This window comes from Nasonia vitripennis, chromosome 5 (genome assembly GCF_009193385.2).
Source record: "Nasonia vitripennis strain AsymCx chromosome 5, Nvit_psr_1.1, whole genome shotgun sequence".
Classification (NCBI taxonomy): Eukaryota; Metazoa; Arthropoda; class Insecta; order Hymenoptera; family Pteromalidae; genus Nasonia; species Nasonia vitripennis.
In genome coordinates, this window is record NC_045761.1 from 17,414,606 (window position 1) to 17,442,043 (window position 27,438).

The following is a 27,438-nucleotide window of genomic DNA, read 5'->3' on the forward strand; positions in this document are numbered from 1 at the left end:
TTATTGTTTACTGTAAATACAAAGCGCTATACGCTGGCGTGCGCGGCGAGCGACTGGAATTGGCTCGTTTTGGGTTATTAATTGGAGAACTGCTGATTGATTAAATTTCGCTGTACCATTATTTTTTCCGTCGTTTTTGAGAGCCTTCTCGGAATCGTGTTTAATCAATGAGATTGACGTAGCCTCGCGCAGTATTATATACGTGTTATTTCATCTATTTATACGGCTCTTCAATTAATTAGACGGAATACACGGAAAGGAGAATTTTTCTAAAGGAAACTCCCATCCGTCACACCGCTAATTAACAACGGACGTCATTCAAAGTGGTAATTAAGTGTAAGCTATTTCATACGCGCGCTGCACGTCTGACCACCTGGCGCACTCGTACTACTCGTCAATCACGTTATTGTATCTTGGCTTTTATTATTGTTTTAAAAAACCGATAGGTACATGCAAAATCTCTCGCATCCTCGCAGTTCATTCGAGCTAGGCTCTCTCAGTAAATATAAGAAGCTTGCGGAGAATCCTGGCCTCTACGGCGAGCAGACACAGCCGCGCGCAGTCCCTGACTCTCTTTCCCGCATAGCTGCACTGACTGGGCCGTGACGCAGCCCAGCAGCAGATTGGACAGTTATTGCATTCTGGGCAAGATTAATTGACGCGGGGGTACGCGCCTAAACTGCTCTCGCTCTCGCTCTCTCGTCGTGCCAGGAGGGTCGGCTCTGCGCATGCGCGCTGATTAACAGATTGCTACACGGAGAGAGAGAGAGAGAGAGAGAGAGAGAGAGAGAGGCTGCGCGCTGATAGTCTTCGCGAGCTGCGGCGTAATGGCTTCGAGAGCGAGTTTGTGCTTTATAATAGCGATGATGAAGAGAGAGAGAGAGAGAGAGAGAGAGGGGGAGGGGCGCTGTTTGGATTTCATTGTGGTGGAGAACGTCATGATTCATTGCGGGGGTGTATATAGGTGTCGATGTGGAGATTCCTTTGAGATAGATTTTTTTTTTTGAGGCAGTTGGACTCCATTGTGATGGACGCGCGATTATTGATGATGTTATTTTGCTTTTGCCTGACTAATACGGAGGTGACTACTTGCTAATTTTCGCGAAGATTGCACGCAATGAAAATTATTGTAAAAGTTAACACTACTATTATAAAAACCTTTTAAAAATAACAAAAAAAAAGAAAACCTCCCGCCCGTCACATACATCATTCCAAGCATCGACGCTAAGCGACAGATCGAGAAAAACGCCATCTCTCTCGCGACTCACGGGGACAACTCTCACACCGCGCATCTCCCGTTTACGTCTATATACATACATGCATACGTAGTACGTAGTTACATCCAGCTGGGCGGATACACCTTATGACTATTAAGGTATTCACGGCCCCGCCGAGGCCAACCCTCTTTCAAATATATGGCCTCTCCCACTCAGCTTGCAGCATCCGTATAGACCCGAGAGAGAGAGGGGGGGGGGGGAGTCGCAAGCTCTAAAAGCAGTGTGCGCTGCTGCGGGTAAGTTACCGTCGGTATTTTACGCGGTTTCGCCGCGAGCTTCGGGCACACCAAGCTTATCTTTGGAATTTTAATTTTTCTCCGGCTATTGTTTACAATAAAGTCGCTATGTACGCAGGATTGTTCAAAGAGCTTGCAGTTATACGTGCGAGCTTTTGAAACGAAATTTGAACCGTCGGCGAAATAATCCTCGAAAAAGTAACTATCCAGTAAAAAAAGCTCCTACCGCATCGCAAGCTCCCCCTATCACTCTCCGTCGTTCGAGGCGGCAGTCAGTCTCCTACTCCGGTTCGAGATGCATACGTATATACGTGCCCCCACCTCTACAGAGAGAAGTGCACCTCATACAGCCGTATACGTGGAATACGGGCGAGTCTCCTACCGGCCGTATTATTTACAGCACTCCTTGCCTTGGCTATTCGAGCGAGAGAGTCATCCCCGCCAAGAGTCGCGCGCAACCGAGGCTTTGCATATTTAAATGCCGAACAGCGCGCCGGTGCTTGCGAACGATACGCCTCGTTTTTTTTTTCAGCAGCACTTTTATATTTTTCGACTTTGCTTTCTGACGATTCAAACTCATCAGAATACGAAAAAAATGTCAAGCTCGAAACTCATCATTTCGCGTCACGCGTGTCTGAACGGCTCAAAAGCTCTATCTGAAAAATCGCAAAAAATATAGCAAACTAATTATCCACATCCGAGCTCGTTACACAGCAGCAACTGACGAAAGCTTATACACAGCGCCGAGAGCCATCGCACAGTAGAAAAACGCACACGCAGCCCTTATCAATATTGCCTTCAGTCGCGCGCGCTGCACACTCGTTGCAGCCATGATCTAATAAAGCCGCCCGTACGAATATACGCACAGCCGCGAAAAAACAGCAGTGCAGTAGCGTCCGACGAAAAAAAAACAACAGCGGCGGCGGCAACAACAAACCCGCGGAAAGAAACACACCAATATAGAGTCCGAGATGAAATCTCACTTTGTGCAAAAGCGCGTAATCACCCGGGGCGAGGATCAGGGGCGCGAAAAATGTCATTTTTCCAATTACCCGCGCTGCCGACTCGCCCGCCTATAGGGCTTCCGCTTTTTTCCACGGCGACGTGCGGTTAATGGAATTTTAGATGAGAGGCGGGATTACACGCCGCGTACGGCTCGTCCTTAACAATTCGATGAAAGGGCCGAACGCTTGACAGCGGAAGAGAATATTTGACAGACGAAGTCTGCGTGACGCGCGCGGCAGCGAGCTTTTTTTTCAAAGTTTCCAATTTTCCCGCCTCTGCAGCGTATATACTAATATATTCTTTTCGCCCAGCATCCCCGCGAAAAAATCATTCCCGATGATTCTTTTCTCTTTGAAAAACGCGGGTACAGCTGTGCGTAAACTAGTTTCGCGGCATAAAGCTCGCGGAAATTTTCATATTTCGGTCGTATACAATAGCGGCCAGCGAATGCGGGCGAAAAATTCACGCGCAGCACTGCGAGATAATAATTTTCACGAGCTTGAGTCAATTAAGTTTGCGCGGCGAAATAAATTCCGCGGCTTTTTTTCCACCGGACGCTTTTTTATTCCCGCCCGGCCGTTTGCTGCGCGCGCGAGTTATGCATTCGCGAGCGTGAATTTTTCATGAGCCCCAGCGACGCCCGCATATATGTAAATATTTCCGAATGTAAAATGTAAATTTTCAATTGCCCCGCTTGCGCGCATTGGCGCCGGAATTTTTACCCCGAATTTTAATTGCGTTTTCCCGCGCTTTTCGACGAATGGGCGCGCGAGAGGGATGGAAAAAAGCACCGCCGCGCGGAATATTAAACCGGGTGAATTTTTCACACGGGACTGTTTATATAGAGAGGAAGCGCCGCGGAAAATGAGAGAAAAGAAAAGGGTCGCTTTTTTTAAAAAAAGAGCGATTTGTCAAGCCGGGTCCTCTAATAAGACAGCGGGCGTCAAGCAAGCCTCCGAAACAAATGGCGAGTAAGACAACGAATAAAACAAATGGCATTCTTAGGAAAGAGAGAGAGAGAGAGAAAGAGGTGCTGAGCTAAAGGCTTGCGGCACGTGCCGATGCAATTGCTCTCACGGCTCCTTGGACCCGCCGGAGGCGATCGACGTGATGTAGTCGCGGGGAAAAAAATGAACCTTCGACGACCGAAATTTTCATTTCCACGAACGTTGCGCCGAGTCACGTGAGTGATCGAGTTATAACATAACCGACTGTTTATACTCGTGCTCGAGAAAGGCATCAGTAGTGTGTGTAGAGAGAACAGGAGGCGCTGACGGGGTCCCCGAGAGGCTCCGATTCATTACCCGGCGTTGAATAAATGATCGGGCGAATCGACACGATATCGGGCCGAACCGAAAGTGATTATTCGTCTGTTTCTCCTTTTCTCGAAATCGACCCCAGAGGAGAGAAAGAGAGTCGCGTATCGCCCGCGCCCATATATCTCCTTTAGCTGCATCATTGATGAGCGCGACGGACCTCGAGAGTCCTTTTCGATCCGTCGCGCCGACGAGAGAAGCTTCTCTGCTTCTTAAACACACACACACACGCACACATAGACACCCACAGGATACAGTCGAGGATGTTCATTAAGCATTGATGAACAATTTGCCGCGCGGCAAATCGCTTCCTCGTGTACGACAAGCTTTTCTCCTGTCTCGATATCCGCGCGAGCTTGATAATTGATTTCTGATTGGATTGATCGGTTAATCATGTATTGATGCCAAAGCGGAATAAGATGTGAAAAAAACTGCCGCATGAGCGTCTGTACCGACTCGTGGATGAAAAAAAAAGGAGGAAGTAAAAGGGAAGACGGATCGAGAGCGTAGTCGCGCACACGTTTCTCTCTCTCTCTCTCTCTCTCTCTCTCTCTCTCTCTCTCTCTCTCTCTCGGCGGGCGTAACTCACTTTTCGCTGTCGCAAGCTCCCGAGACGCGCGGAGTCGATCGCACATGCCGCTGTACATACTCCATACAGAGATATATATATATATATATATATATATACATAGAGAGAGAGAGAGAGAGAGAGAGAGAGAGAGAGAGAGAGAGAGAGAGAGAGAGTCGAATACGTTATGCGCGACTCGGTGTCCGCACAGTCGCTTGAGTATTCCGCGTGTCGCGCTCCTCTAGCTATAGACGCGTAGAGCAGCCCCGAGGATAATCGCATAAGGCTCGATCGGCGGCCGATCGTATTCAAACGGACCCGTAACTCGATAGACAACTTCTCGGCTGACACGCCTTTTTCTCCTCCGAGGATATTTCATTCGCGGGACGACGACTCGCTGACTTTAACTACTGCCTTTCTCTGTAACTATATCTGATGCTGTGTGCGGTCTGAGGAAACGATTCCTGATATGCATGTTAAGCGTCATGGAATCGCTTGGATATTTTTTTTTTCTTTAGCTTACTGAAATGAAATTATTATCGGTCGTTTGGAATTTTGAATTTTCGCACGTATGAGTCACACGAGGTTGCCAGTTGCGCAAATAGTTTTACGACGCGATTGCAGCAAAGAACGTTAATTTTGTAGTAAAATAATTCGCGAGATATAACGAGGTTTGTTTTGCGCTTAGTGTTGGCGAGAATTGAGCGATTTGTATACAATTATACACGCACGAATAGGCGTTTATTGACGAGTAGTCGGTTTTGCGATGTTAGTAAACAAAAGTGCAGTTCAGTAGCCGTAAATATTATTATTCTCAAAGAAACCAAAACAACGCATAGTTTACAGGCCGTTAAAATAAGAATAAAAATTAATTATGTTATTTTCAAACGTTTTTTGAGCTTAGATTTCACTTGCGCAGTTGACATTCTGCTAGTTGTTCGGTAAAGAAAAAATCAGAATTTTTTCAATTGATACGATGTTCACTACGTAAGAATATACTGACAGATTTAATCGCAATGAAATGGCACAGGCAAAATATTTTTCTAATCATACGATAATTATAGAACAGTCACGTTCGACTAATGATGAATAGAGTTTATTCATAATTACTCAACTCCAGTAGCATAGAAAACAAATTTGAATTACCCGCCTTTTTCTTCAAAAGTATACAAAAAATGTCATTGGCCTCTGTTGAATTCTCATACAGATTGATCAAGTACCATGACCGATAACATAATATTAATGCGATTGAATCTATAAACAAATATCTCAACTATATAGAATCAGATATAAATAGATAATCCGACTTTGATTTATCGATTCGGACGCGTCATCAAAAAAATGCGCGTGACTGTGCATAAAATAATCGATAATAAAAGTACAAATTAGTCATCAAAACTCAAGTGTACATTGATTATGCAGCATTAACATAAATAAAATTGACATTTTTTCTCTACATATAAATAAAATACATTGCGTGAAATATTTATTGAATAATTTTTCTAGGATACCGATTCGTAATAAACATTTCACTCATCTTTCTGCTATTACTATAAGCGATAGTAACATAACGATACCCGATAAACGCATTCAAACCATTCGCTCCTCGAGCGACTTACCACAAGAGGATAAACTCTCCATTTACCGACCGGTACTACTTTCCAGTTTCCCGCGCGTCGCGCCGGCCGCCGCTCCGTCTTCGCCTCCGAAATCAAAGATGGCGCCACTTCCGCCCGTCAAAAACCGCAGGAGTTCGTACCGACACGTCTCGACTCTCGGCGGCCGAAAACAAAAATCTCTCTTCGCCGGACGTTTTCCCGTCGAAAATTCTTCAACGGCTTTTTTGTCTTTTCTCGAAAAGTGATTGTAACCGACCTTCGTTGCAAATGGGGAGAAGGTGATGTATACGCGAGGACGTCGTAAAAGGTGAGCTGATTTTTCCGGTACTAGGAACTTGACCAGAAAAAACCGAAGAAAAGATGCGGTGAATGCGGATCTCGCTGGCAAGAAAATCTGCTTCGGTGAAGATTTTATCCGAGAAAAACGCTTTGACGGCATAATAAGTACCTATCCAGAGTATGATCGTTTATCCGGAGCTTTGACTTTGTTTTTCGGAAAGATGGGATAACGGTTTTTCTTCAATATATATATATATATATATATATATATATATATATATATATATATATATATATATATATATATATATATATATATATATATATATATATATATATATATATATATATATATGTGTGTGTGTGTGTGTGTGTGCGTGTGTGTGTGTGTATGTTCGGCTCATTCGGTCTAGCTTGCTTTTTTTGCATCAGGTATTAAGTACTACTGATGCAGCCGATACTGTAAGAAGGAAATATCGATTCTGAAGATTTATTCTGGTTTTGTGATATATTTACAGAAGCCGTTTATCGACGAAAGAGGCGCACGCCTTCAATTTATGACATGTCCAGCCCCGTTTTATTCAGATATAAAATAATTAGTGTTTCAAGGTAAAAAGAAAATAGTCAGACTTTTTATCAACATTATTATATTACGTATTAATTTTGAATGACTTGAATTGATTTATAGAATTGATTGGGAAATGAGAAAGTCATGGTAATGAAAGTTTGATTAAATTCAGTTATATTTTTTATCTTAAAAATAAAAGTCAAAGATATGCAATTGCTATGAAAAGAGGAAGTATAAGATCTAACGAGATGCACATCAGATATATTTGAAGGTAATTCAATGAATATGATAATAGCTAATCAGTTTTTTTGTAAGAATAATTAATTAGGCTGTGTTCTATTTACAGATTGACAAGATGGCTATTGTTCGTTATTGAAAACATACTCTGACTCAGTAAAAGCTAAGAAAAAAATACATTAGTCAAAGTTTTGACAGTCCAGATCAAGATGTTTTCATAGTGGATTTATATCAGAACTAATCTTTTGAAGGTTCAAATGGCTTGGCTTGACATAAAAAACAGGTATTGAAATTGATTTATTTGTGAATAATTTTATTTATTTAAATTTGTATGTTATAATATGTTATTCAGCTAATTTTTTAGCTTAAACTAAGAAGTAATTTTGATATTATTGCATCAACTTTGAATTGGATTTCAAAACGTTATTCTTTGAGTTTTTTGTTTGCTCGCTCATGCATGAGCCTTGTTAAATATTTCTTGAATGGACAGAGAAACATTGAGTAAAAACATTTTCAATCATTTGAGAAAGTTTATGGGTTTTCAGAATAAAACATCACTTTTCATGTTATATATTTATTAAAATTATATTTAATTACAGCAAAGGAAATATTACAAACGCAAATTTGATTTTCAACAAAACAATAATCATTTTGCTTTCTGTGAAACTCTCGTAAATCTGTTCTCGATTTAGCAGTCATACAAATACAATTCTTGATTATATAAGAATACTTATTCATATGTTTTCATATAAAATCGTAAATCAAATTTCTACAAGTAATCATTGGATTTTTCGCAACGCTGAAGTTGCTAATAATATTGGCGAAGAGTGTTACATAATGCTCACTTTTTGATACAGTATTCAAAACTTTTCTTCAGTTTAAAATATCGCAACGTTAATTCAATTTCCTTCGTGTTTAGAATGTTCAGCATAGTTTGGTAACTCATAAGTCTTTTTGCATTTTCATTCGAAAAAGCTACTCAAATTTTCAATAATCAAATCATCTTGGTTGATTACTTAAATTGTCAATATCTAATTTTAGGAATGTTTATAAAATTTTCACGTCGTTTAACATTGGATAAATCATTAATTAAGCATTTCCTTCATCTATATCAATAATTTGTTTTCAATCGTGCCTCGTAATAATCTTTTACACATGATTAACAACAATAGCGCTTTTTATTCGTAATCGAGAGCATTCGTCTAAGCTACGTACCTAAAATTCAAAACTATTAGAGTTGTCGTTACTTAGAGTAATATGTGTGGTTTGAATTCTGATAAACTGTTCTTGTTTTTTTTTCTCCCCTACTTTGCGCACAGGTACGATGCAAATAATACTTGAGTTAAACACAGTAGTTCTCGAATCACAATTACTTTCGATTATATCAAACTTATGAAATACAGTATACTCTAAATTTCACGCTCGGAATTCTGGTATACATAGAAAGCATTTTTTCTCACCGGGAAATCAACGTCTTTACAAACTAAACTAAATGTCGAGTATATAATAAGTGTGTATAATATAATAATCGTCTTCGCGAGTAAATTCTCTCTGCACGATCCTCGATGATACATATTTTTTGGCAATCATGTGCGAATATAATAAACACACCGTTAAAGCATAATATAACAAGCTTTCAAAGTTTGCATACAACAGCTACACAGAGCGCGGCTCCTTTACATTATAATATCCCCCGGTGTCGTGTACGTGTTTGTGTGTCGAAGACAAAAGTTTTCCGTATTGTTAAACTATATAAGCAGTTTCGCCTCTCGTCGTCTCCTCGTTTATACTCGCGCGCACCGTCGCGTTTATTATATCGTAGAAATATTATCAACACCTACTTGTTAATGGTTTTTGAAGTGCCAAAGTTCGCAGTCTCTTAGATTATGTACACACGATAACACTTGAATTTTGGCAAGTACATTATTATGTATACGTAGGTATTAAGTAGATACTTCCATTGTTTGATCAAGGTATGGTTATAATGTAGCTTTTTGGCACTTAAGCTTCACTCATACGTGTTTTTTTCGTAATCTCTTTTTTCATACTCTTATTTTTTGTTTCTTTAAAAAGACGTCCTGTAAGATCATTCATATATATGTATGTATACTTATAACAAATGAAGGTCGATTTTGAAAATGCTTTTTTTTTGTTTTATTTCATTACAAGTACTTTGCGATCGTGCATACGTCGACATTGATATCGATTTTGGATAAAAAGCACGAGAATAACTCAGGCCTGTATATTCGTTTATTGTTTACGTTTACTTTATTTATAAATTATTAAATTACCAGCTACGACATGTGAATGCCCCTTATTATACAGAATTCTTTATATGTGAAAGATAGCAGGAGCACATACAAAATCGTTTTGCGCTATCGCGTTATGATCGCGGATGATGCATCGAAATTATAACGATAATAATACTCAAAGCGCTCATTCGCGCCGATTCATTCGGTCTCAACTTCAATTTTCATTCGTTATGATTTCACGTTTAATATACCTTGTGTATTTTTTACCAATCGAGTTAACGTCGAAATGACATGAACGAAATTCGACGACGATTTACGTAAAGCACGACGAAACGTTTGTTTAACGTTTTACAATTTCCATAAATTAATATCGCGGCGAAAACGCATGTCAAGACCGAGTGCGAATGAAAACATCGATAATGAGATGAAAGAGCTGTCGGAAGAAAAGTATACGCGAATTTGAAATATGTACTAAGAAGACTCTTTTGAGTTGCTTGTGTGTTTGGCGAGTTACACGGATGACGAATTTATATGAGAATAATTTTCGCTATTACGTCGTACGATATATACTGGCGGTACTTATATTTATGCATTAGTGTGCCGCAACGAGGCGAGAATGACACATGAAAAATGTAGTGATCAACGAACCCTTGTTTGACACTGTTTGATTATGCAATTTTTTTGTTCTCGTACTGAAAAGCTCTACGACTGCTGTATATTATAGTTTTGTTAATTACTCGTCTAAATATAAAAAAACAACGGATGCTATATAGCACTCTCTTTCCCTCGTTTATTTTCGCTTCGACGAGAAGACACAAAAACTAATGCGCATAAACGTCGACTCGAAGAATGTGCTTACGTCCTATCTTACACTTTCCTTTTATTTTTCACTTTGAAGTTGCCTAATTCCGAGTGAGAGGGAAATAAAAATCACCCATATCGTGAAAACCAGGCTCGCAAGGCAACTTTTGAATTTTTTTCCACACACGAGTGTATGATACCAATCATTTACTGAAACTTCAATTAAATAAGCGCTGATCCGTTAGGCTCGTTTACCTCCGGCGATGTACACACAACTAAGATATACGCACACAAAGCAATGGAGTAATCAAGGTGTAATTAAGCCGATCTCCGTTAAAAATAGTTTCTTTGTTCGTTCATCGCTGCAGCCCGCGGGCTCAACGTCGATCGCAAATCATATACAGCAAGTCTGCACTTTAGAATATATATCACCAAGCTCTCGATTCGAAAATTCAGCGGCAGCAGTAGCCGGGACGTGACGTTGAGTCCGCAGAGCCGTTTTTGACATCGGGCGCAGTGGTGTCCAGCCGATCGGTCGCTACTGAATGGAACAGGCCAGAGGATGCGTCAGCGCGTGGTCCAGTAATATGGGCGTTCCGGCTGCCAGTTCCGTCCGCGCTTCCCCGCACTCGTCCTCGTAGTCGAAGTAGTTGCTCTGTGAACAGGATCGATCGAATTACCATATGCTTTTTGACTTTTCCTCCCCCTGTGTGCACATATACCGCCGGGCTAATGGAGTTGAAGGGAAATCGATTTCCGATTATCGGCTTTGCGCAATAGTCAAAAATTGCTTTTTGATTAGCGCCCCCGCACCGGCAGCCGTTGCCGGGAATCTCGTTATGCGGCGTGTGTTTCACGGGATGCGGAAAAAAGAGGGCGTATTAGTTGCGCCGCGGGAATGGGGGGTGATAAAAAATTGAGTGTGCGCTCTTTGAAAACAAAAAGTATTTGTAACTCGAGTGCGCGCGGTCCGATTACCAAAATATAAACACGGCTAAATTCACTCGAGCTTGTCAATATTTAATTATTTTATTCCCCGGGATAAAGTTTTCGTGACACGTAATTTTGCCGTATAGTCGAGGAAATGAAGCAATGGACTGTCGATGTTTTGAGCAGTAAGACGGATCTTAATACGGTTTTTTGCATTCGATTCGTCAGAACGTCAGGAAATTTTGTGACCTAGTGTGATTAATTACTTTTTTGAAAATGCATTATTGCATAAATAATAAGCATTTTAAAACAGCATTCCAAGGAGACACTAAATAAAAAATTGACAACTCGGTAAATATTGATAGAAATGAGTCCAGTTTTGCTACTCGGGCCACTAAACATGGATATGTTGTTTTACTCAAGATAATTCTGGGAGACGACGTTGATACTGCCTACCTTGGGCACCAGGTATCCAGAAGGACCTTGCCGTTGCTATATTCGTGTTCAGCGACCTCGAAAACCCCCGAGACACAAGTTTCGTCTCATATTCGTATTCAGCGACCCCAAAAACCCTCGAGTAGCAAAACTGGACTCATTTCCATCAATATTTACCGAGTTGTAAATTTTTTATTTAGTGTCTCCTCGGAATGCAATTTTAAAATGCTTATTATTTATGCAATAATGCATTTTCAAAAAAGAAATTAATCACACTAGGTCACAGAATTTCCTGACGTCAGGTCGTTTTTAGTGCTTTATTTCCTCGACTATTAGCCTACCGAGCGGATGTTAGCTCGCGTGCGCGCGCCTGTATGTACCGACATTTTCGCTTGTATACGTTTACATATGCGCAGCGATGTATAATTGGGTATTAACATTTTTCAGATATTTAACGAAGCGTCAACCGTCTCGTTTCCATATTTAATAAATAATATTAATAAATAATACTCTGTGTGATTCGATTAATTAATTAAATCGCATTCGAAAGCAATCAATTACGCTTTTCACCTCCTCGACGTTCCTCGCAGTATTCTTTCTCTTTATTTTCAAGGCGGAAAAAAAGCTTTTGAAATTTTCATAGAAATTTTTGTCGACTCAAGCAGAGCGCTCAGTTTCACCCCCTAAGGGTTGGTATCTCGAGAAAATCCAATGTGCCGGAGGACCTTTGAAAGCTTAAGGGAGTGTAAAAGTCGTGCTCCCGTCGTTGCTCTTTTGGCACAGCTGAAGCCCCGCAGCATAATTGATTTTAATTAAAATATTCCAGTTATTGTACTTCGGAAAGAAGATTCAAAACACGAGGGTGAACTGAAATTTTAACAAGAACTCTAATTACGACGGTCTGGCGCGATTATTCGATTCGCGACAAATTTCATCGTGGACGCGAGAGTTATTATTCATTGTCATGAAATAATTCATAGCCTGTTGCGAGCTGGCAGAGCGTAAACTTATTACAGTTCGAGGGATTCAAAATTTAATTCAAAGCTTGAAATTAAATCCGAACTCGGGTGTACCTCGGGGACGAGAAGCCTCCTTCATTCTACGCGATAACAACGTTCAACGACATGCCGGAAAATTCGATCATTGTAATAATCTCTCGTTTTTCTTTTTCAGATGTTACAGAGGCGCTGGGAACGGCCGTTCTCGTCGCAACGTGAGTGTTGAACCCAATTTTTTAAATTTCACTTCTGCGATGCTCACCTGGCAGTCGATGCACCGACAGCTATCGCTGAGGGTACAGGTTAGCCCGAGAATCTCGACGGCCTCCTTATAGAGCTCGGTGCTGGACTTGCGCTGGCGAGCCGGGGGCGAGGTGGGCGCGCTGACGGTACCGCTCGATCGCTTGGAGCTTCCGGCGCCCGAGTCGTCGTCCCGGTTGCGTCTCGTCCGAGCCATCGTCGTCGTGGCCGTCGAGCTACAGCCAAGGTCTCGACTCAGCGAGGAGGTCGACGTTGAGGAGCCTCGCTGTTGGCGACTGTGGTGCTCGTCCCTCGACGAGCGCACCAGTGCCCTACCTGCTGGTGAGGCGAACAGCTGCAGCATGTCCATGTCCTGGGAAGGGAATATAAGGGGTTAGGGGTGTTTCCAGTGATAGTAACATTTCGTAACTTTAAATCTCACTATAAGTAATCCAGGTGTCAAGCTTTTTTAAGACAGATTGCTGTCTCGATTTTTTTTTGTCAAAATAATAGACATTCTATTTGCTTTTCCCCAAAAATTTCCCCCATAGAACAAACCGACGTCAGTGATAATCCCAACATCGACGACAAATTTATTCCCGGTTAAAAAAGTCCACGACGACGAAATCGATCAGTCGAGTATAGTAATTCCGACAAATGACGATAAAATTTGCGAGCCGAAGAAGGAAAGAAAACGGCTAAAAAAGCACTTTATATCGAGATCATCGCCTCGTATCGCCGTTAAAGCGAAAATGTTATTGGAGATTTCTTCTTCTCCTCCCCCAACTAAAACCTTTTATCCTTCTTCTCAAAGATACGCGCGAAAAGCGGGCACAGGCCGAGAGAGCGATCGAATTACAAGGGCGGAAATTTTTATTCTACAATCGCTGCCGTTCAGGCTAGAGAGAGAGAGAGAGAGAGAGAGAGAGAGAGAGAGAGAGAGAGAGAGAGAGAGAGAGAGAGAGAGAGAGGCGTCGATGCCTTCTATATTTAAGGTGAATTTTCCCTCCGACGCGCTATTCTTCGACGTCTTGTCGAGCTTTACGTCTCGAGGAAAGCTCGTTACTATAAAAGGCATTATTCTTTTAACGAGGAAACTCGGCGGCGCAGCAGCAGCACGTGAAAGCGGAAGAGGGAGAAGGAATATATATCCAAGACACTATTTTTCTCCGAGCGAAAGCTCGTCCCGCTTTCTTTCGCTCGCTCGCTTTCTTACACTCGCTCTCGTGTATAAGTTCACGCCGGGTTATATCGACGATGCCGCCCCGCCGCTGAAAATCCCGAGCCCTCCATATATTTCGCCTCTCGGATAACCCTGGATTTTCCGCGAATTTTTTCCCTCCCTGCACCTTCGCGTAAATATTCTACACTCCTCGGCCTTCTCCGGATTATATAATTTGCAGCGAGCGAGCTCGGATAAGGGAGGAGAATTTCAAGCAGAAATATAATCACTGGACAACTGTCGGCGCAACAAAAATCCTCAGTGGCACATAATTTCGCAACGGTAATCTCTCCGGAGTGTCACCCCGGCTTTTGACTTTTCTCTCTCTCTCTCTCTCTCTCTCTCTCTCTCTCTCTCTCTCTCTCCCGGCTGCAGCAGCGTCCACCGTTGAACTTTCTGCAGTGGGCACACACTCGCCCATTGAAACTCTCGAGCGCCTTGGGCGCATCCGCGCGCACCTCGCCCGAGATGTATGTGTAATGCACTCGTACAATGCACAGACGTCGCGCGCGGAGGGCCGGGGGCTACAGGCGCGCGAATTATTTCTAACGAAGGCGTAACGCCAACACGCGCGGTGGAAGGGGCTGGCAGGCAGCAGTCCCCCTCACCTCTGGGCCTGACGTTTGCGAGCGTACATGTATAGGAGAAGTGGGCGCTTTGTCGCTCGAATTTCCACAGGACGCCTCGAGCCAAGACACGCGCGGTATATGGAGCACAGTGTGTTCCAAAAGCGCGTGCTGCCGATGACACGTCAAAGAGAATCGGCGAGGAGGCATTTTTTTTTCTCCCTCACGGACACACGACGACGACGCGAGAGCTCGCCTCTGCCGGTGAGTGAGTGGTGTCGCGAAACTGGCGCACTCGACCGCTGCTGTGCTCGAGAGAGGTGTAAGACTCGTGTGCACGTGTAGCTACACACACCCACGCACGCACACAGCTTGCGCGAGAAGAGTGTTCTTTCAGCGCCTTTCAGCGGATGTTTTGTCGCTAGCGACGGCGACGCGACGGCTGCTCTCCGGGAAATTACCGCGTTTTCCTGCTTTCTTGACTTCTAGTGCGAGGAGAGATTCTGGCCGAGATTTTTCCCCCCTCGAGAGGGAGCGACAGAGCTCGGCTTTATTTCCTCTTGCCTCCGAGTGTGTGTGTGTGTGTATGTACGTGTGTACGTATAGTTTTGCCTGCTACCGCGCGGCACAAAGGCTATTTTACTCGCGTTTGAAAATTCGACGATAAAAGGGGCGACAGAGCGATAATTCTCCTGCTCACCGGCTTGAATAATATCCCCTCGACTTCGCATTCAATTAGCCGAAAGAATTAATTCAGCCGTCTCTCTCGACGTACGATTAATTCAGAATGTCTCGATATTTATTCCTACGCTGTTTTATCTTTGCTCCTTATACGCTCGGAAAACTGAAGAGAGATATGTAGGTGACACCTCGAGCGTGAGGATTTAGCATTAATTTCCGTCCTCTACTCTTGCTGGAAGAGAAGGCCGATAAAAAGCCCGATACATCGCAATAAAAATATCCATTTCCCGAGTAGACTGGCGACGACGGCCTTTTTACCGATTTTCGAAAGATTTTCCCGCAAACTGATCGACATTCGTCGGTGGAAAAAGCCGCACCTTCTGCTTATTATACGCGACCGAAGGAGATTTCTCAAGCGACCATCAATCATAATTATTGTTATTATTATCATTTTCGAGGCCTCGAAAAACTTTCCGCAGTGCGGTTCTACGGACGGACATGTGTGTGTGTGTGTGTGTGGCCGGTCGTCCCTGCGGATGGATGCTGCCGAGAAAACGTGACCTACGAGGGTTGGCTGATGCTCGGCGTAATCTTTGACCGTTTCTCGGCGGGCCCTGTTATCTATTTCCCATCAGGCGGCCGTTTTGGGCGGCAGAAAAGTCTGCGCGAGAGCAGGGCGACACATTTCGCGAAATAAGGTTTTTTCTCCCTCGTTGCTCTCGCCCTGTGTGAGACGACTTTTTCTCGTTATATGTATTAGGCGGCGCCAAGTTTTCAAAGAGGGCGTTATGAGAGGGGAAATTGATTTCTTGCTCGAGAAATATTTCGTATTTATTCGGATATTCGGTGGGTTCGATACTTTATTTACATGGATTTGATTGCGGTTTCGAGAGCATTCAAACTAATTGTAGAAAACAAGAAAAGTTTTATCAGTAATTAATTAGGGTTATCTATCACTGACTGATCTCATCAGTAGTAGGACAGCGAGTTGTTCCACCATTAGCCTTTACAAAAATAAAACATTCACACTGGGCATCACGCAATCCGGCGAAACTGAATTATGAAAAGACAATCGCTCGAAAAACGTCGACCCCCCAAGGCTTTGAGAACACCATACAGATATAGATAAGAGAAACGCGCCCCCCTGTACACACGCGACATTAGCCAGCACAGCCCGTCGTCAGATCGAAACTTTCTTTCCGCGATGTAACTTTCCATTCTCGGCGCTTCCGCATAAATCTCGTTCGTTATCGGCGTCGCTCTTTTATCGAGGCTATGCCCGGGCGCAAATTGAAAAAGACGCGCAGCTGCGAATCACTCTCCGGAGGATTGGCCGCGACGACCCTTCGAGGTCTCGTAAATTCCAGCTCGACCGATACGCGCCGAGACCGGCCGACCCCCTTATTAAACCGACGGTAAACAATGCTTGTTTGGCCTCGTTAAAACTTTCGTATCGACGCCGCAGACGCAGAAAAGCCTCGGCTTAATTGTTATGTATCGACGCGTGTGGGACGATTCTTTTTTTTTCGAGGGTGCTTCGGTTTATTTATTTTTATTGCCGATTGTTCCTCTTCGAATGGCCGTAATAGCTTATACGGGGACGGTGTATAAAGTTGGGAAGGACGAGCTGCGCCCAAGAAACGCTTCGGAAAAACTTTCTTCGGACGCTGTGTATTTTGTGAAATAATGAAGCGCAGCGGGACACGCTGAGCGCGGAAAATAACAGCCGTTGTTTTCGTTTTCAAACTTTTCAGCGGGTAGTACACGTCTTTTGCTATCTCTCGTAACGATCTGCGCCGTACGATGTACAGTCCGTGAGAAGAAAGGGGGTCGTTATATCGTTGTCACTGTCTCGTTATAGAAAATTTTAGAAATATGGAATCCTAATAAAAAAACCTTATCAAGACACAAAGGTACAGAGAAAAATCCATTACAAAAGCCTGATCCCGCATAGACGCAATAAAGCCTCCGGAAAAGAGGGATATAAGCCAGCATATACCGCACGGACATCAAAAACCATCCGCAGCGACGTACACGCCTCGGTGGCTGCTGCTGCCGCTGCAGCCACACGTCGACGAATGATTTCGATTACAGTAGCGGCCGACGACTTGGCTTCCGCAGCCCGCGCGATATTGCCGTTATAAATCTCTTTTACTCCAATAACCGAGTGTACGCATCTTCCTTCCCTTTTTTTCGTTTTTTTTAATACACATTTCACGCGCGGCGAAGTCGTGTTTCGCTTTTTCATCCGGGCGTAACGATTTTCCCTTTACTCGTCGATTTGAAAAGCATCAGAACAAACATACGAAGATGAGGTTGCGCGCGAGCGATGCAATCGGAAAGCAATCAATTGGCATTTAACGCACACTTCTGTATGCGAGTGCAAAGTGCGTGTGTAGAATTCAGATAATTTTCACTATAAGCTCGCGTTGATTATCGCAATGAAACGTATACGCTTCGATGATTTGGAAGTGTTCTGTTTCTGTTAGTTAGCGTCGAAATCGGATAAAGTCTGCATTTAGGGATAGGAATAAAAATGTTGTATCGCGGAGAGGTTTTTTGGAGCTTGCAAGAGCGATGGATGTTTGATGTTGTAACAAGTTTGGTGGGTCGTATTAAGATTAAAAGGATAGAGATAAGGGAGTAATAGGGGAAAACCCTGAAAATTGATTTAGGAGAAAATATTGCCATACCCTCGGGTAACGGAGATTGATCACTCGGAGGAAAAAAGTTGTAGTGGAATTTATGATAAGAGCCTATGCTCGGAATTATATGGTTAATATTGAATGCGATACATGATGAATAAAATTCGAGCGATAATTAATTTACGCGTATACACTCCAAAATTCGCTACAACCAATACAAGGGATTATTTTTAACTTCAATTTATAATACTCTCGATAACGCTAATTAATTAATTCATTAATTCATTCCAAAATCATTTCATTCGGATTTTTATTCGTGGTACAACTTCACATTGGTATACATTTTAATCAGCGAGACCTTAGCGCTGGGCAGGCTCTAAAATTCGCCGATAAAGAATTTATGATTTTATTAAATTTCTGATTTAACAAACACTGCGATGGTACTCCTAAAAACTGATTACTTTCCCTCCGTCTCGTTCTCCGCAAATTCGCATAAAAATTTAACGGCCCGTTATCCAGTGCAAGCAAAGCAAGCGAATATAGACAAACCCATAACGCCTCATTAAAGACAACCGAGCGTATACGGATACGAATTAAAGCAGATTCTCGCGATCCAATAACCAGACGATGAAACGCGACTTTTAAGGGAAAAGAAAAACATCTCGCAACAATAGCCCACATCAGCGGGTAATAAGTGTCCTACACTGCACAATGCCTCGCTGATTCGGCCGCTTAAGCAAACGCACAACACGTGTCCGTCCCCGGGACGTTCCACGAGATTTGCATAGCCTATGCAGTAGCTTCTCTCTCCATACCCCCGGCCTACGTAACACCCACGCGAAGCTACTGCGCTATATACAGATAGACGATCGAGTGTCATACCTGGCGCTACCGCTGCTGCGATGAAGCGCGCGCTGATTGCCGCGACCAAACGAACCGCTTAGCCACTGCTGCAGCTCTAATTGAGTTTTCTGCAGCCGCTCGCTCTCGGCCGGCTTTTTCGGGACGCGTTTATAAATTCATTAATAGCTGCGCGCTCGAAAAATTGATGGCTCGAAGTATAGCGACAGGGCGGAGAGGTGAAATTTTTTTTTCCTCGGGAAATTGAAAATATAATTGAGAGCGGACACACTCGACTATTGAATTTCCCGGAAATTGCTTTTTGGGCCGATATTTTTAAATTTATGACACGCGCTCGACGCATATCTTTCCAATAGTAGATTAACGTAGATATATCTATCCTATAGGAAGAGTTCAACGGTATTGATATAACCCTAATTGCGAAGAACTAATTAGCCGCCGGTGTGTCACGCCATTCGATAATAAGTCTACCACACGTGGCTAGCCCGCGAAAACTTGTTACAATTATACCCCGACTATCCGGCGATTCTCAGAAAATAATCGCGAGGACGAGTACAATGTATGCGCGGCGTCGCTTAGCAAATACGCGCATCACAATCGCGAAGCACGTGCCAATTACCCTCGAGCTTTTGACTTTTTGCAGGTTCTTTATTGCAAATTGAAATCAACGCCGGCGTTCTTTGCCCAAAGCAAATGCTAATACCAATCCAAGCTCATGTCGCCGTTGGGAAGTTTAATTAAGTTTCGGATACGCGAATTGGCTCTCTGGCTTTAATTAACCAAAGCTCTGCTCTCGTCGCTTCCCTGCATCGAAATTTTCGGCGTTTTGCCTGTGCCGACGAGTCGAAACAGGTATTATATGTATATAATACATGTGCCGAAAGCATTGATATAATACGATGATGTTTGTACGTACTGGCAGGGACTCGGGCGTGTGATCCAGGACGTATATGCTGTTGGTGTATCCGTAGAGCATCGTGTCGAGTTCTGGAAAAACAACGCAAAATTAATTAAAGTTTCACCTTCAGCTGCGCTCAAATGTGATGGCCGTGGTGGTCATTAATAATTGGTAAAATTTCCCGCAGCTGCCAGCTATATGCGCGCAAACGAGCCGAATGTGGAATATTTCACGTGAGCCTGTGTGTGTTTCGGTTTAATATTTTTTTTTTCGGGAAACTTTTTGCGATCTTCCAGTTTTGGAAAATTTGGTGTCTCTCTTTGAAAGAGCTAATATTTTTTTGGAGTCTAATGAGCTTCTCCTGTCCGGCTGACGTTGCAAATGACGCACATCTACCACAACGATGAGAATCGAGTTAGTCGCCGCACGCGCAATCAGGATCGGAGGGAAAAAGCAAAGGGTAATAACAATAAAGGTACAAACAAATGCATAAAAAGCGTTTCTAGGTCAGAAGCAGTAGCAGCAGCACTGGGTCTTACTACTGTCACACCGTGGCTTCTTAATATTCCTTTTTTTATACGCTTCCGGATAATAAACAGCGCGCGCATATTTATAACTGCGACGCGAAAGACAGCGCGAGCAAAAAGCATAAATATAACAACGCGCGCGCGAGCATAGCGAAAAAGAACGCGACATTCGCGACGTTATCTCGCCGAATAGAGGAGAAAGGTCGACAGCTGCGAAGGCGCAACGACATAATAACACCAGCGCACACACTTTTGTACGAAATAACCCACAAAAGCGACGAATGCGCCCGCAGCCTGCAAAAGTAATATTGCCGACACGCATCGCTTGATCCTTTGCGCACGCGATACTCGGATTGACGCGTCGATTACGGCACGGAGGAGAGAAAAATCCCATTGAAAATATCACGCGCTGCGCGGTGCAGCTCGATGGAAAATTTAATTTCTGCGCGAACAGGGGTGTCGCTGTTTTATAAAGAGCCGTCGCGTTTTTTGTAAGAAAGAAAAAAGGAGGAAAAGCGCGGGAGCGGTGACTTCAAAGGAAAAGTGAGCTGCTCTGCGTAAAAGCTGCTGCGGCGATAAAGACGGGCCGGACTGTCGTTGAGAAATAAAACTGTCGCGATGTCGGATAAAAGGGTAAATCTACGGGAAATCGCCGGAGCTTTGAGCTTTGGTGGGAAGCATGTTGGACAAGGCCTTGGTTTTCATTGATTTTTAAGGACTGGATTAGTTTTTTTACGCGATTACTTAGCGACTTTGGCCGCGCTTCGCACGCAGTTATATTATGAGCGGTCAAAGCAGCAAGCCAAAACAAAACAGTTTTAGCATGGGTGGCACAGCCTTATATCTAGACTCGGCGCGCATATTGTTATGAAGGAAAATAGAAAATTACCTGTACGCAATCTATTTTCACCTGCAACAGACATCGAGAGCTTAGACGGTGACGAAAGAGCCAGTCCAAAACTGCTTTGTTTTGGTAATTGGTATCAATCTAGCGGTCCACACGTACGTATATACATCAAAATTAAGGAGGTTCATCTGATTTAGAAATAACAAACAGATTCGGGGGAAAAAAATTCACACACGTAGATATGTCTAAATAAAAAGCTTATGCAAAATTTTGAGTCATTTGGATACCTTTAAGACGAGATATTAATAAAAGTATTTTTTCCATTTTTATATGAAGTCTTATGGAGAATCACATTTTCCTCGTTTTAATTTGCAAATAATTATTGAATTAACAAACATTTTTTGTTGCAAATTTTTGTATGAGAAAACTAATATTTGATGAATTCAAATTGCTTTTGAAAACGATTGATGGGTACCTCTATGCATAATCATTAATTGGCCTAATAAAAAAAATGTGCACTTAACCTCAAAAACGGAGTCAAATGTCGTCTGTATTAAATTTTTTTGTCACATAAAGAGTTCGATTTCTTTATCTAAAATCATTATTAGTTATAAATTAGCTTTTCATAAGTTCTAAATAAATTATGTTTCTTGTATCAAAAGGAAATAAGAATTTATAAAAATTATCCTCTGATTGACTAGCGACGTACCAGATGAACCTCCTTAAGTTCAATTTGGACTCTCAACAGTGTTTTTACAATAAAAATGTTTGGTATATTATATAAGCTTCAAATTTTTAATTGAAAAGTCGACATTCCTACGATAATATAACGATATACACCCCTTGTTATTATATTTTCATAACAGCGTGCGCGGAGCTCGACTTTAGAGTCATTTGTTTTGGCGCTAAAGTCATCGACTTAGGCACGCTCTCTTACAGCGTGCGCGGGAACATTTGAAACGTGCGTGGGGAAACCTATCCTGTCGCTGTCATTTGTTTTACATATGTATGATTGCGAAATCGTGTATCATTAGTGCAAGACGTCTTGTTTATAACCTATTGGTACCTAACCGAAAACTAAATATGAGTGATAACATTTCTTGTGATACAGACGATATATCCGATTATGGAAATGAAATTCCACCCGAAATCGCATACCGCAGTGTGACAATCAAGTAGCATCTACTTCTGGAGCAGAAATTACAGTTGATCAACCCAAAAAATCTGTAACAGTTTCGTTAAAAAGAACCAGATTTGATTTAGAAGGTCGAGAAGATGATAATGAACCACACGCTGAGGATGAATTTTATCGATTAACCGAAACAGCAAGCTACATGTGGTTCACCGTTGAAAAAACGCAGACAAAACAGTGATGAAAAAAGCGAACAATCATTTACTATTGAAAGCATGGCCAAAAATATTTCTTTTCATTTTAATAATTGTAATGTTACAATTAATGTACATAATCATCATAATTAACTACAATGTACGATACACTATATTTGTGTTTTAGTTTAATATTTTTTTGATAAAAGATGTAATAATTTTCTATTAAAAATAATTCATTTTTAAATTTGCAAATATATTTTAGTTTAGTATAATTACACTCGTATATAGCGACAATGTGTGATTTAACGAACTTTTTGTATGAATAAGCTTTCACAGGAGTGTGGCCTATTTCGCATTATGAAATAAATTTAATTTGTATAATATACTAATTTAGTATAATGTCGAGCTCCGCGACACTTGTTATGAAAAATAGTATACGCAACTCGTGCGAGGGAAACGCGGCTTACGCACTCGTGATAGTTCAGCGCGAACTACCACGCGTGCGTAAATCGTGTTCCTCTCGCACTAGTTGCGTAATGTACTATTTCACAATTTTCACTTTTTGAGGTTAAAAATTCATACATAATACGTAGACATTTCGCAGTAAAACGAACAGCCAATCAGAAGACGAATAGAATGATTATCATGTATTCTTTAGAGTAAGATTAATTAAATCATTTGTCTTATGAAACGAAGCTATTAAATTAGTAGTAACGGAGTGATGAGGTCAGACAGGATACATTACTGCTGCTGATGCGATTGCATACCAATGCTCTTTCCGGAATATCAATTCACGGATGTCCCGTGCTTCTAATATCCTCTCAAGGCGATTGATTTATTTCCTAACCTACCATACAGGTATGTATTCATATCGCTCGAGTGACCATAACGGACACAGAGCTAGAAACTTCTGGCAAACATTTCTCCCCCTTGCCAAACGCATCGAGACAAACACATCACGACTCCTCGATACACACATATCCGCATAAATTTTAAGCGTCTCCTTTGTATCCGCCGCACGTCAATCGCAAGTTCGGTCTTGTTGATAAAATATCATATAACAAAACTCTCACAAACAGTGAAGGGCTGAAGAAAGTTGGTCATAAATTTGGAGAATCTCGTTTTCTCCCTCTCCCCTGATAAATTACGTATTTATAAGTCACGCACTGCCGAACTCGAGCAGTGAATATAACACAAAGGCAATAACAGACCGAGAGAAACTTTCCAGCTTACCGCGCTGAATTTCCTTCCGAGCGAGCGGAGCGTAGCCACTGGCCTTAAAAGCGTCAAAGAGGGATTTGTGGAGCGGGCTATACTCGATGGTAACGCAGTAGTCACGAGTCCCGTACGATTTGATAATGGGAAGGGTGGATGCCTTTTTGGGAACGTTTAAAGACATTTGTCTCAAACGATTTTTGTTGGATTTGATTCGATTGAGTTGGATTATCTAATTATTCTTAAACCTATATTTGGCACGAAAAACTTTTTATTCATGCGACCATTTTTAATAATTTTTTTTTAATTATAAGTTTTTTCATACTATGAGAAATATCAATTTTCCCCGTTTGTAAACTGAGATATCAAGATAGATCGTCCAAAAAACAAATCACTAAATATCCAAATAAAATTTTCTGCAGGCTATTTTAAAACATTAATTACACCTTGTCTAAAGATTTCCGACCTGGTTACTGACCAATATTTCGAGAAAATGTTATTTGAAAATTCTTATTTTAACGTAGAGCTTATGAAAGTCGTATGGCTAAACAGGTTGATATTCAGATTAGCTTATACAAACGTTACAGATCAAACTGCAGAATTGGGATGGAATTGGTAAAAGAATGATTTTCGGCAATTACAATGAACAAAGATAAACATGAGAAGTCAAACTAATTAAAAAGTTATTTGGCGTGAAAATGAAAGTGCTACTTTCCTAACCTATGAGTGTGACACTTAAATCATGCGGGCGTCAAAATGTAATTTATAGAACGATAAAAATATGAATTAACATTATATCAATGTCAAATTACATAAAAGTTAGTGAAAAAACGTTATAAGTATTGATATCGTTATAATGATTTTTGAATTTATGATAACATTATTTAATAAAAAAGTAAAATATAAAAAAGTATTCACACGAAGTCAAAATATTTCGGTTATTGGGTTATAAATTCACATAATAGAAATAAACGCGCGTAGTTATTTTACATTACATAAAAGAAATGCGTTTAAAAATGAAACAATTCGTAACACGAAATAAACAACCAAAAGTTCATTTTTCCAACCCCTTATTCGCGCATTTTTCCTCTCAACAACAACACAAAAAAATCCATTGAATTCCGACTAAAACATTCCTGTTCTATAATCCAGCCTCGAAAAAAACATTCCATTTTCCCAAAAATAACTGGAAATCAGCATGCATACACTCCGTCCCCTGAAAACCCGAAAGAGGAGGAATCCGTCGAGGGCGAGTATACCTATAGTAGAACACGCAGCGGTCGCATTGGGCTACGCGCAAAAAGGGTCATTTCCATTCTACGCGGCAGCGTCGGCCATATCCCCGTCGTGCGAATGGGCCATCGCGCGGCGCGTACTCGAAACTACGTGCGACCGATTCCGATTTATCGACGACCCTCAGAACGGTAGTTGCGGACTGGAGGCGGCTTTCAATTTGGGGATACGTAAGAATCTTCTAACGAGGATTTATATATGCAGGACCATCGACGCGTGGACCGGGAAATTATTTGGCCAGCTGCGAGAGAGTGGGACTACTCGGAATTTCAGATGACACGTCGTCGATTGTTCAGAGAGATGGAGAAAGCAAATGAATGCCTGATGAACTGAACTCTCTTTCCCGACCAAAATGCTCGATCAGAGTATCCGACGAGGATTTTCGTAATTGATCGTTAGAGCGACTCCGTTGATTGCCTCGAGTGTTTTGGTGTGATTGGCCAGCTTTTTCTCCGTATCTGGAGTGAAAATTCCCTCTGATTAAAACGATACGAGTATGAATTATCCCGACGCGCATCGCATAAAATGAGCCTGTTTGCTTTCTCGCGATACTCGAACGGTGTAAATGCAAATACTCGTTGGTGAAAAATAAACGAAGGAATTAGCGAGAAGCTCCCTCTTATTCTCATTACCGTGGAAATAACGGGCTCTCTTACTCTCGCTGTATAGTAGGTCGCTCAATAAATACGCGCGTAAATTTTGCCTACAGAGCCGAAAAATAATACGAGCTCGCGCACACGTTCCATTAGAACTTTTATTCGAACATATCGGTTTCCGAGAGCAACTGACCGAAAATAACGAACGAATTTACGCCAGAGAGCTCATCGCGATCTGTAAGCCAGGGCGTGAGTATATACGTATATACACACAGTATGTGCGCGCTGCTCTTTTTACGGCTCGATTATTCGACGCATTTGCGGACGCACTTAGCGCTGTTTGACAGAGAGTGCGGGCTAATCGATTTGCTCGTTTCGCCGCGGCCGCTGCTAGTTGCCATTGCCGTCGACTCAGTTTCTTTTTGATATTTCGTTCGCGATGAAATTTGTTTTAAAAAATGCGGGGTCGTGGTGAAAATCCGCTTTTTAACGTCTGATAGGCGCGATTCGAGTTTTGTCATATCGGATTCTTTTTTTTATGTGACGTCAAGGAAACAACGACGATTGGAATAGAATATATGTTTTTATCGAACATTCATTTAATCGAATTTTGCAAAAGAGGTTGCCTTAATTGACGACTGAACTGAGATCCTATACAACTAGGACCAAATATACGACTAATTTTTTCTTAGGAACACGCTTATTGGACAAAGTATTTTTCGGTTTTTCGTGTGATGCTGACATTTAAAAAAACTTGGCATAGCAACGTAAACTCAAATGACTATCCGGTTTGGTGCATTCATTAATATCACGTACTATTCATGAAAAGTAGTCATCTGTTCACCGGAATTATACTGAATGTTGGGAGAGGCAAACGGAAAATGCAGATCATCACTAAGCTCAAAGTATAGAAAAAGTATAACAAAAATAGATGCTTTGTTAAAATTCTTATAATTTTTCACCATTATTTTTAACGATTGAGAGTTTATTTATTATAGAAATTTCGATTAACATTTAATCTATATTGGATTAGCTGTATGTGCGTGATAATAAAAATAAAAACAAATATTTGAAAATTGATAAGTGCGATTCAAGATTTAATTTTTGGATGCCAGATTGCACTTCACAAATTTCATCAACGTAATCCGTTTTACAAAGTTAATAATACCTATTAAGGGCAAGCTCGAGAAGTCCTAAAAGTAAACAGTTTTGGACTGACATTCTCCCCACCGTAGAGGCACTTTTCCGTTTATCTCACCACAATAGGATATGCAATTTAAACAAAAGTAGAAAAAATAAAAAAAAAAACAAATAAATAACTTATTTGTTACATTATAAGTGATCGCACTAGTAATCAGAATGCTAAAAAACAAAGTTAAAAACAAAATATGTATTTTTGTTTGCACTAGGTGCATTCAACCGCGCTCTGCGCGCTACATTTGAAGGGTAGAATTTTCAAATTTAGCGCCATTAAAACAATCAATCGTGGTAAGTTTTTAGGTATTAGGAACTGCGCCGCCATTAACCAATCACATTTCTTGATCAGAATCAACCAATCTGTTTTTGGCTTAAATTTTCCAGTATCACTGTTTAAAAGAGGATTGGAGTAACAAAAGTAAAAAATTCGCTTTGTATAAAGGGTAGGGCACGTGCACTAAGTGCAAATTATAAGATATTTAGTTGTTATTTTTTTTATTTATTATAAACAGTAACTTTCTCATTTTACTTATAGTAATTTTGCACCTCAGGTAAGTGAATCCTTTATTTTAACCATTCATATTATTGTTTATTTATTTCTGCAATAGCACTAAAACCAAGCTTTGTCACTGTTGATTTCGTGTTGATCATCCTGGGCGGGCCTCCCCTAACTCTCAAATTCGCTAAGATCGAGTTTCGTCCATTCATCGCTCAACGAACTTACAATCCCGCATCAGCTACAAATTTGATTTTTCGCCCCCCCCCCCCCCAGCAACTCCGCCCCTCAATTACCCAAGAAC

General features: G+C 41.6%; 1 protein-coding gene and 1 long non-coding RNA gene across 3 annotated transcripts in view; one reads left to right on the plus strand and one right to left on the minus strand.

Annotated features, from left to right (window-relative positions):
* The first annotated feature begins 6,092 nt into the window (after positions 1-6,092).
* Positions 6,093-27,438, plus strand: part of LOC100678070 — a 94,188-nt gene continuing 72,842 nt past the window's right edge. The window contains exons 1-5 of one of the 2 annotated variants that reach the window (XR_004228027.1): positions 6,093-6,328; positions 6,819-6,909; positions 6,989-7,139; positions 7,215-7,388; positions 12,697-12,736. This is a non-coding gene — a long non-coding RNA (uncharacterized LOC100678070). The remainder of the gene's footprint in view (positions 6,329-6,818; positions 6,910-6,988; positions 7,140-7,214; positions 7,389-12,696; positions 12,737-27,438) is intronic. The other variant, XR_004228028.2, reaches the window with a different exon arrangement.
* The window catches only part of LOC100678098, a 134,886-nt gene continuing 115,111 nt past the window's right edge, over positions 7,664-27,438 (minus strand). The window contains exons 5-7 of the mRNA XM_003424663.5: positions 19,653-19,723; positions 12,784-13,134; positions 7,664-10,813 (exon numbers count right to left, since the gene is read on the minus strand). Of these exons, the coding sequence (XP_003424711.1) occupies positions 10,697-10,813; positions 12,784-13,134; positions 19,653-19,723 (539 nt within the window). The 3' untranslated portion in view covers positions 7,664-10,696. The remainder of the gene's footprint in view (positions 10,814-12,783; positions 13,135-19,652; positions 19,724-27,438) is intronic.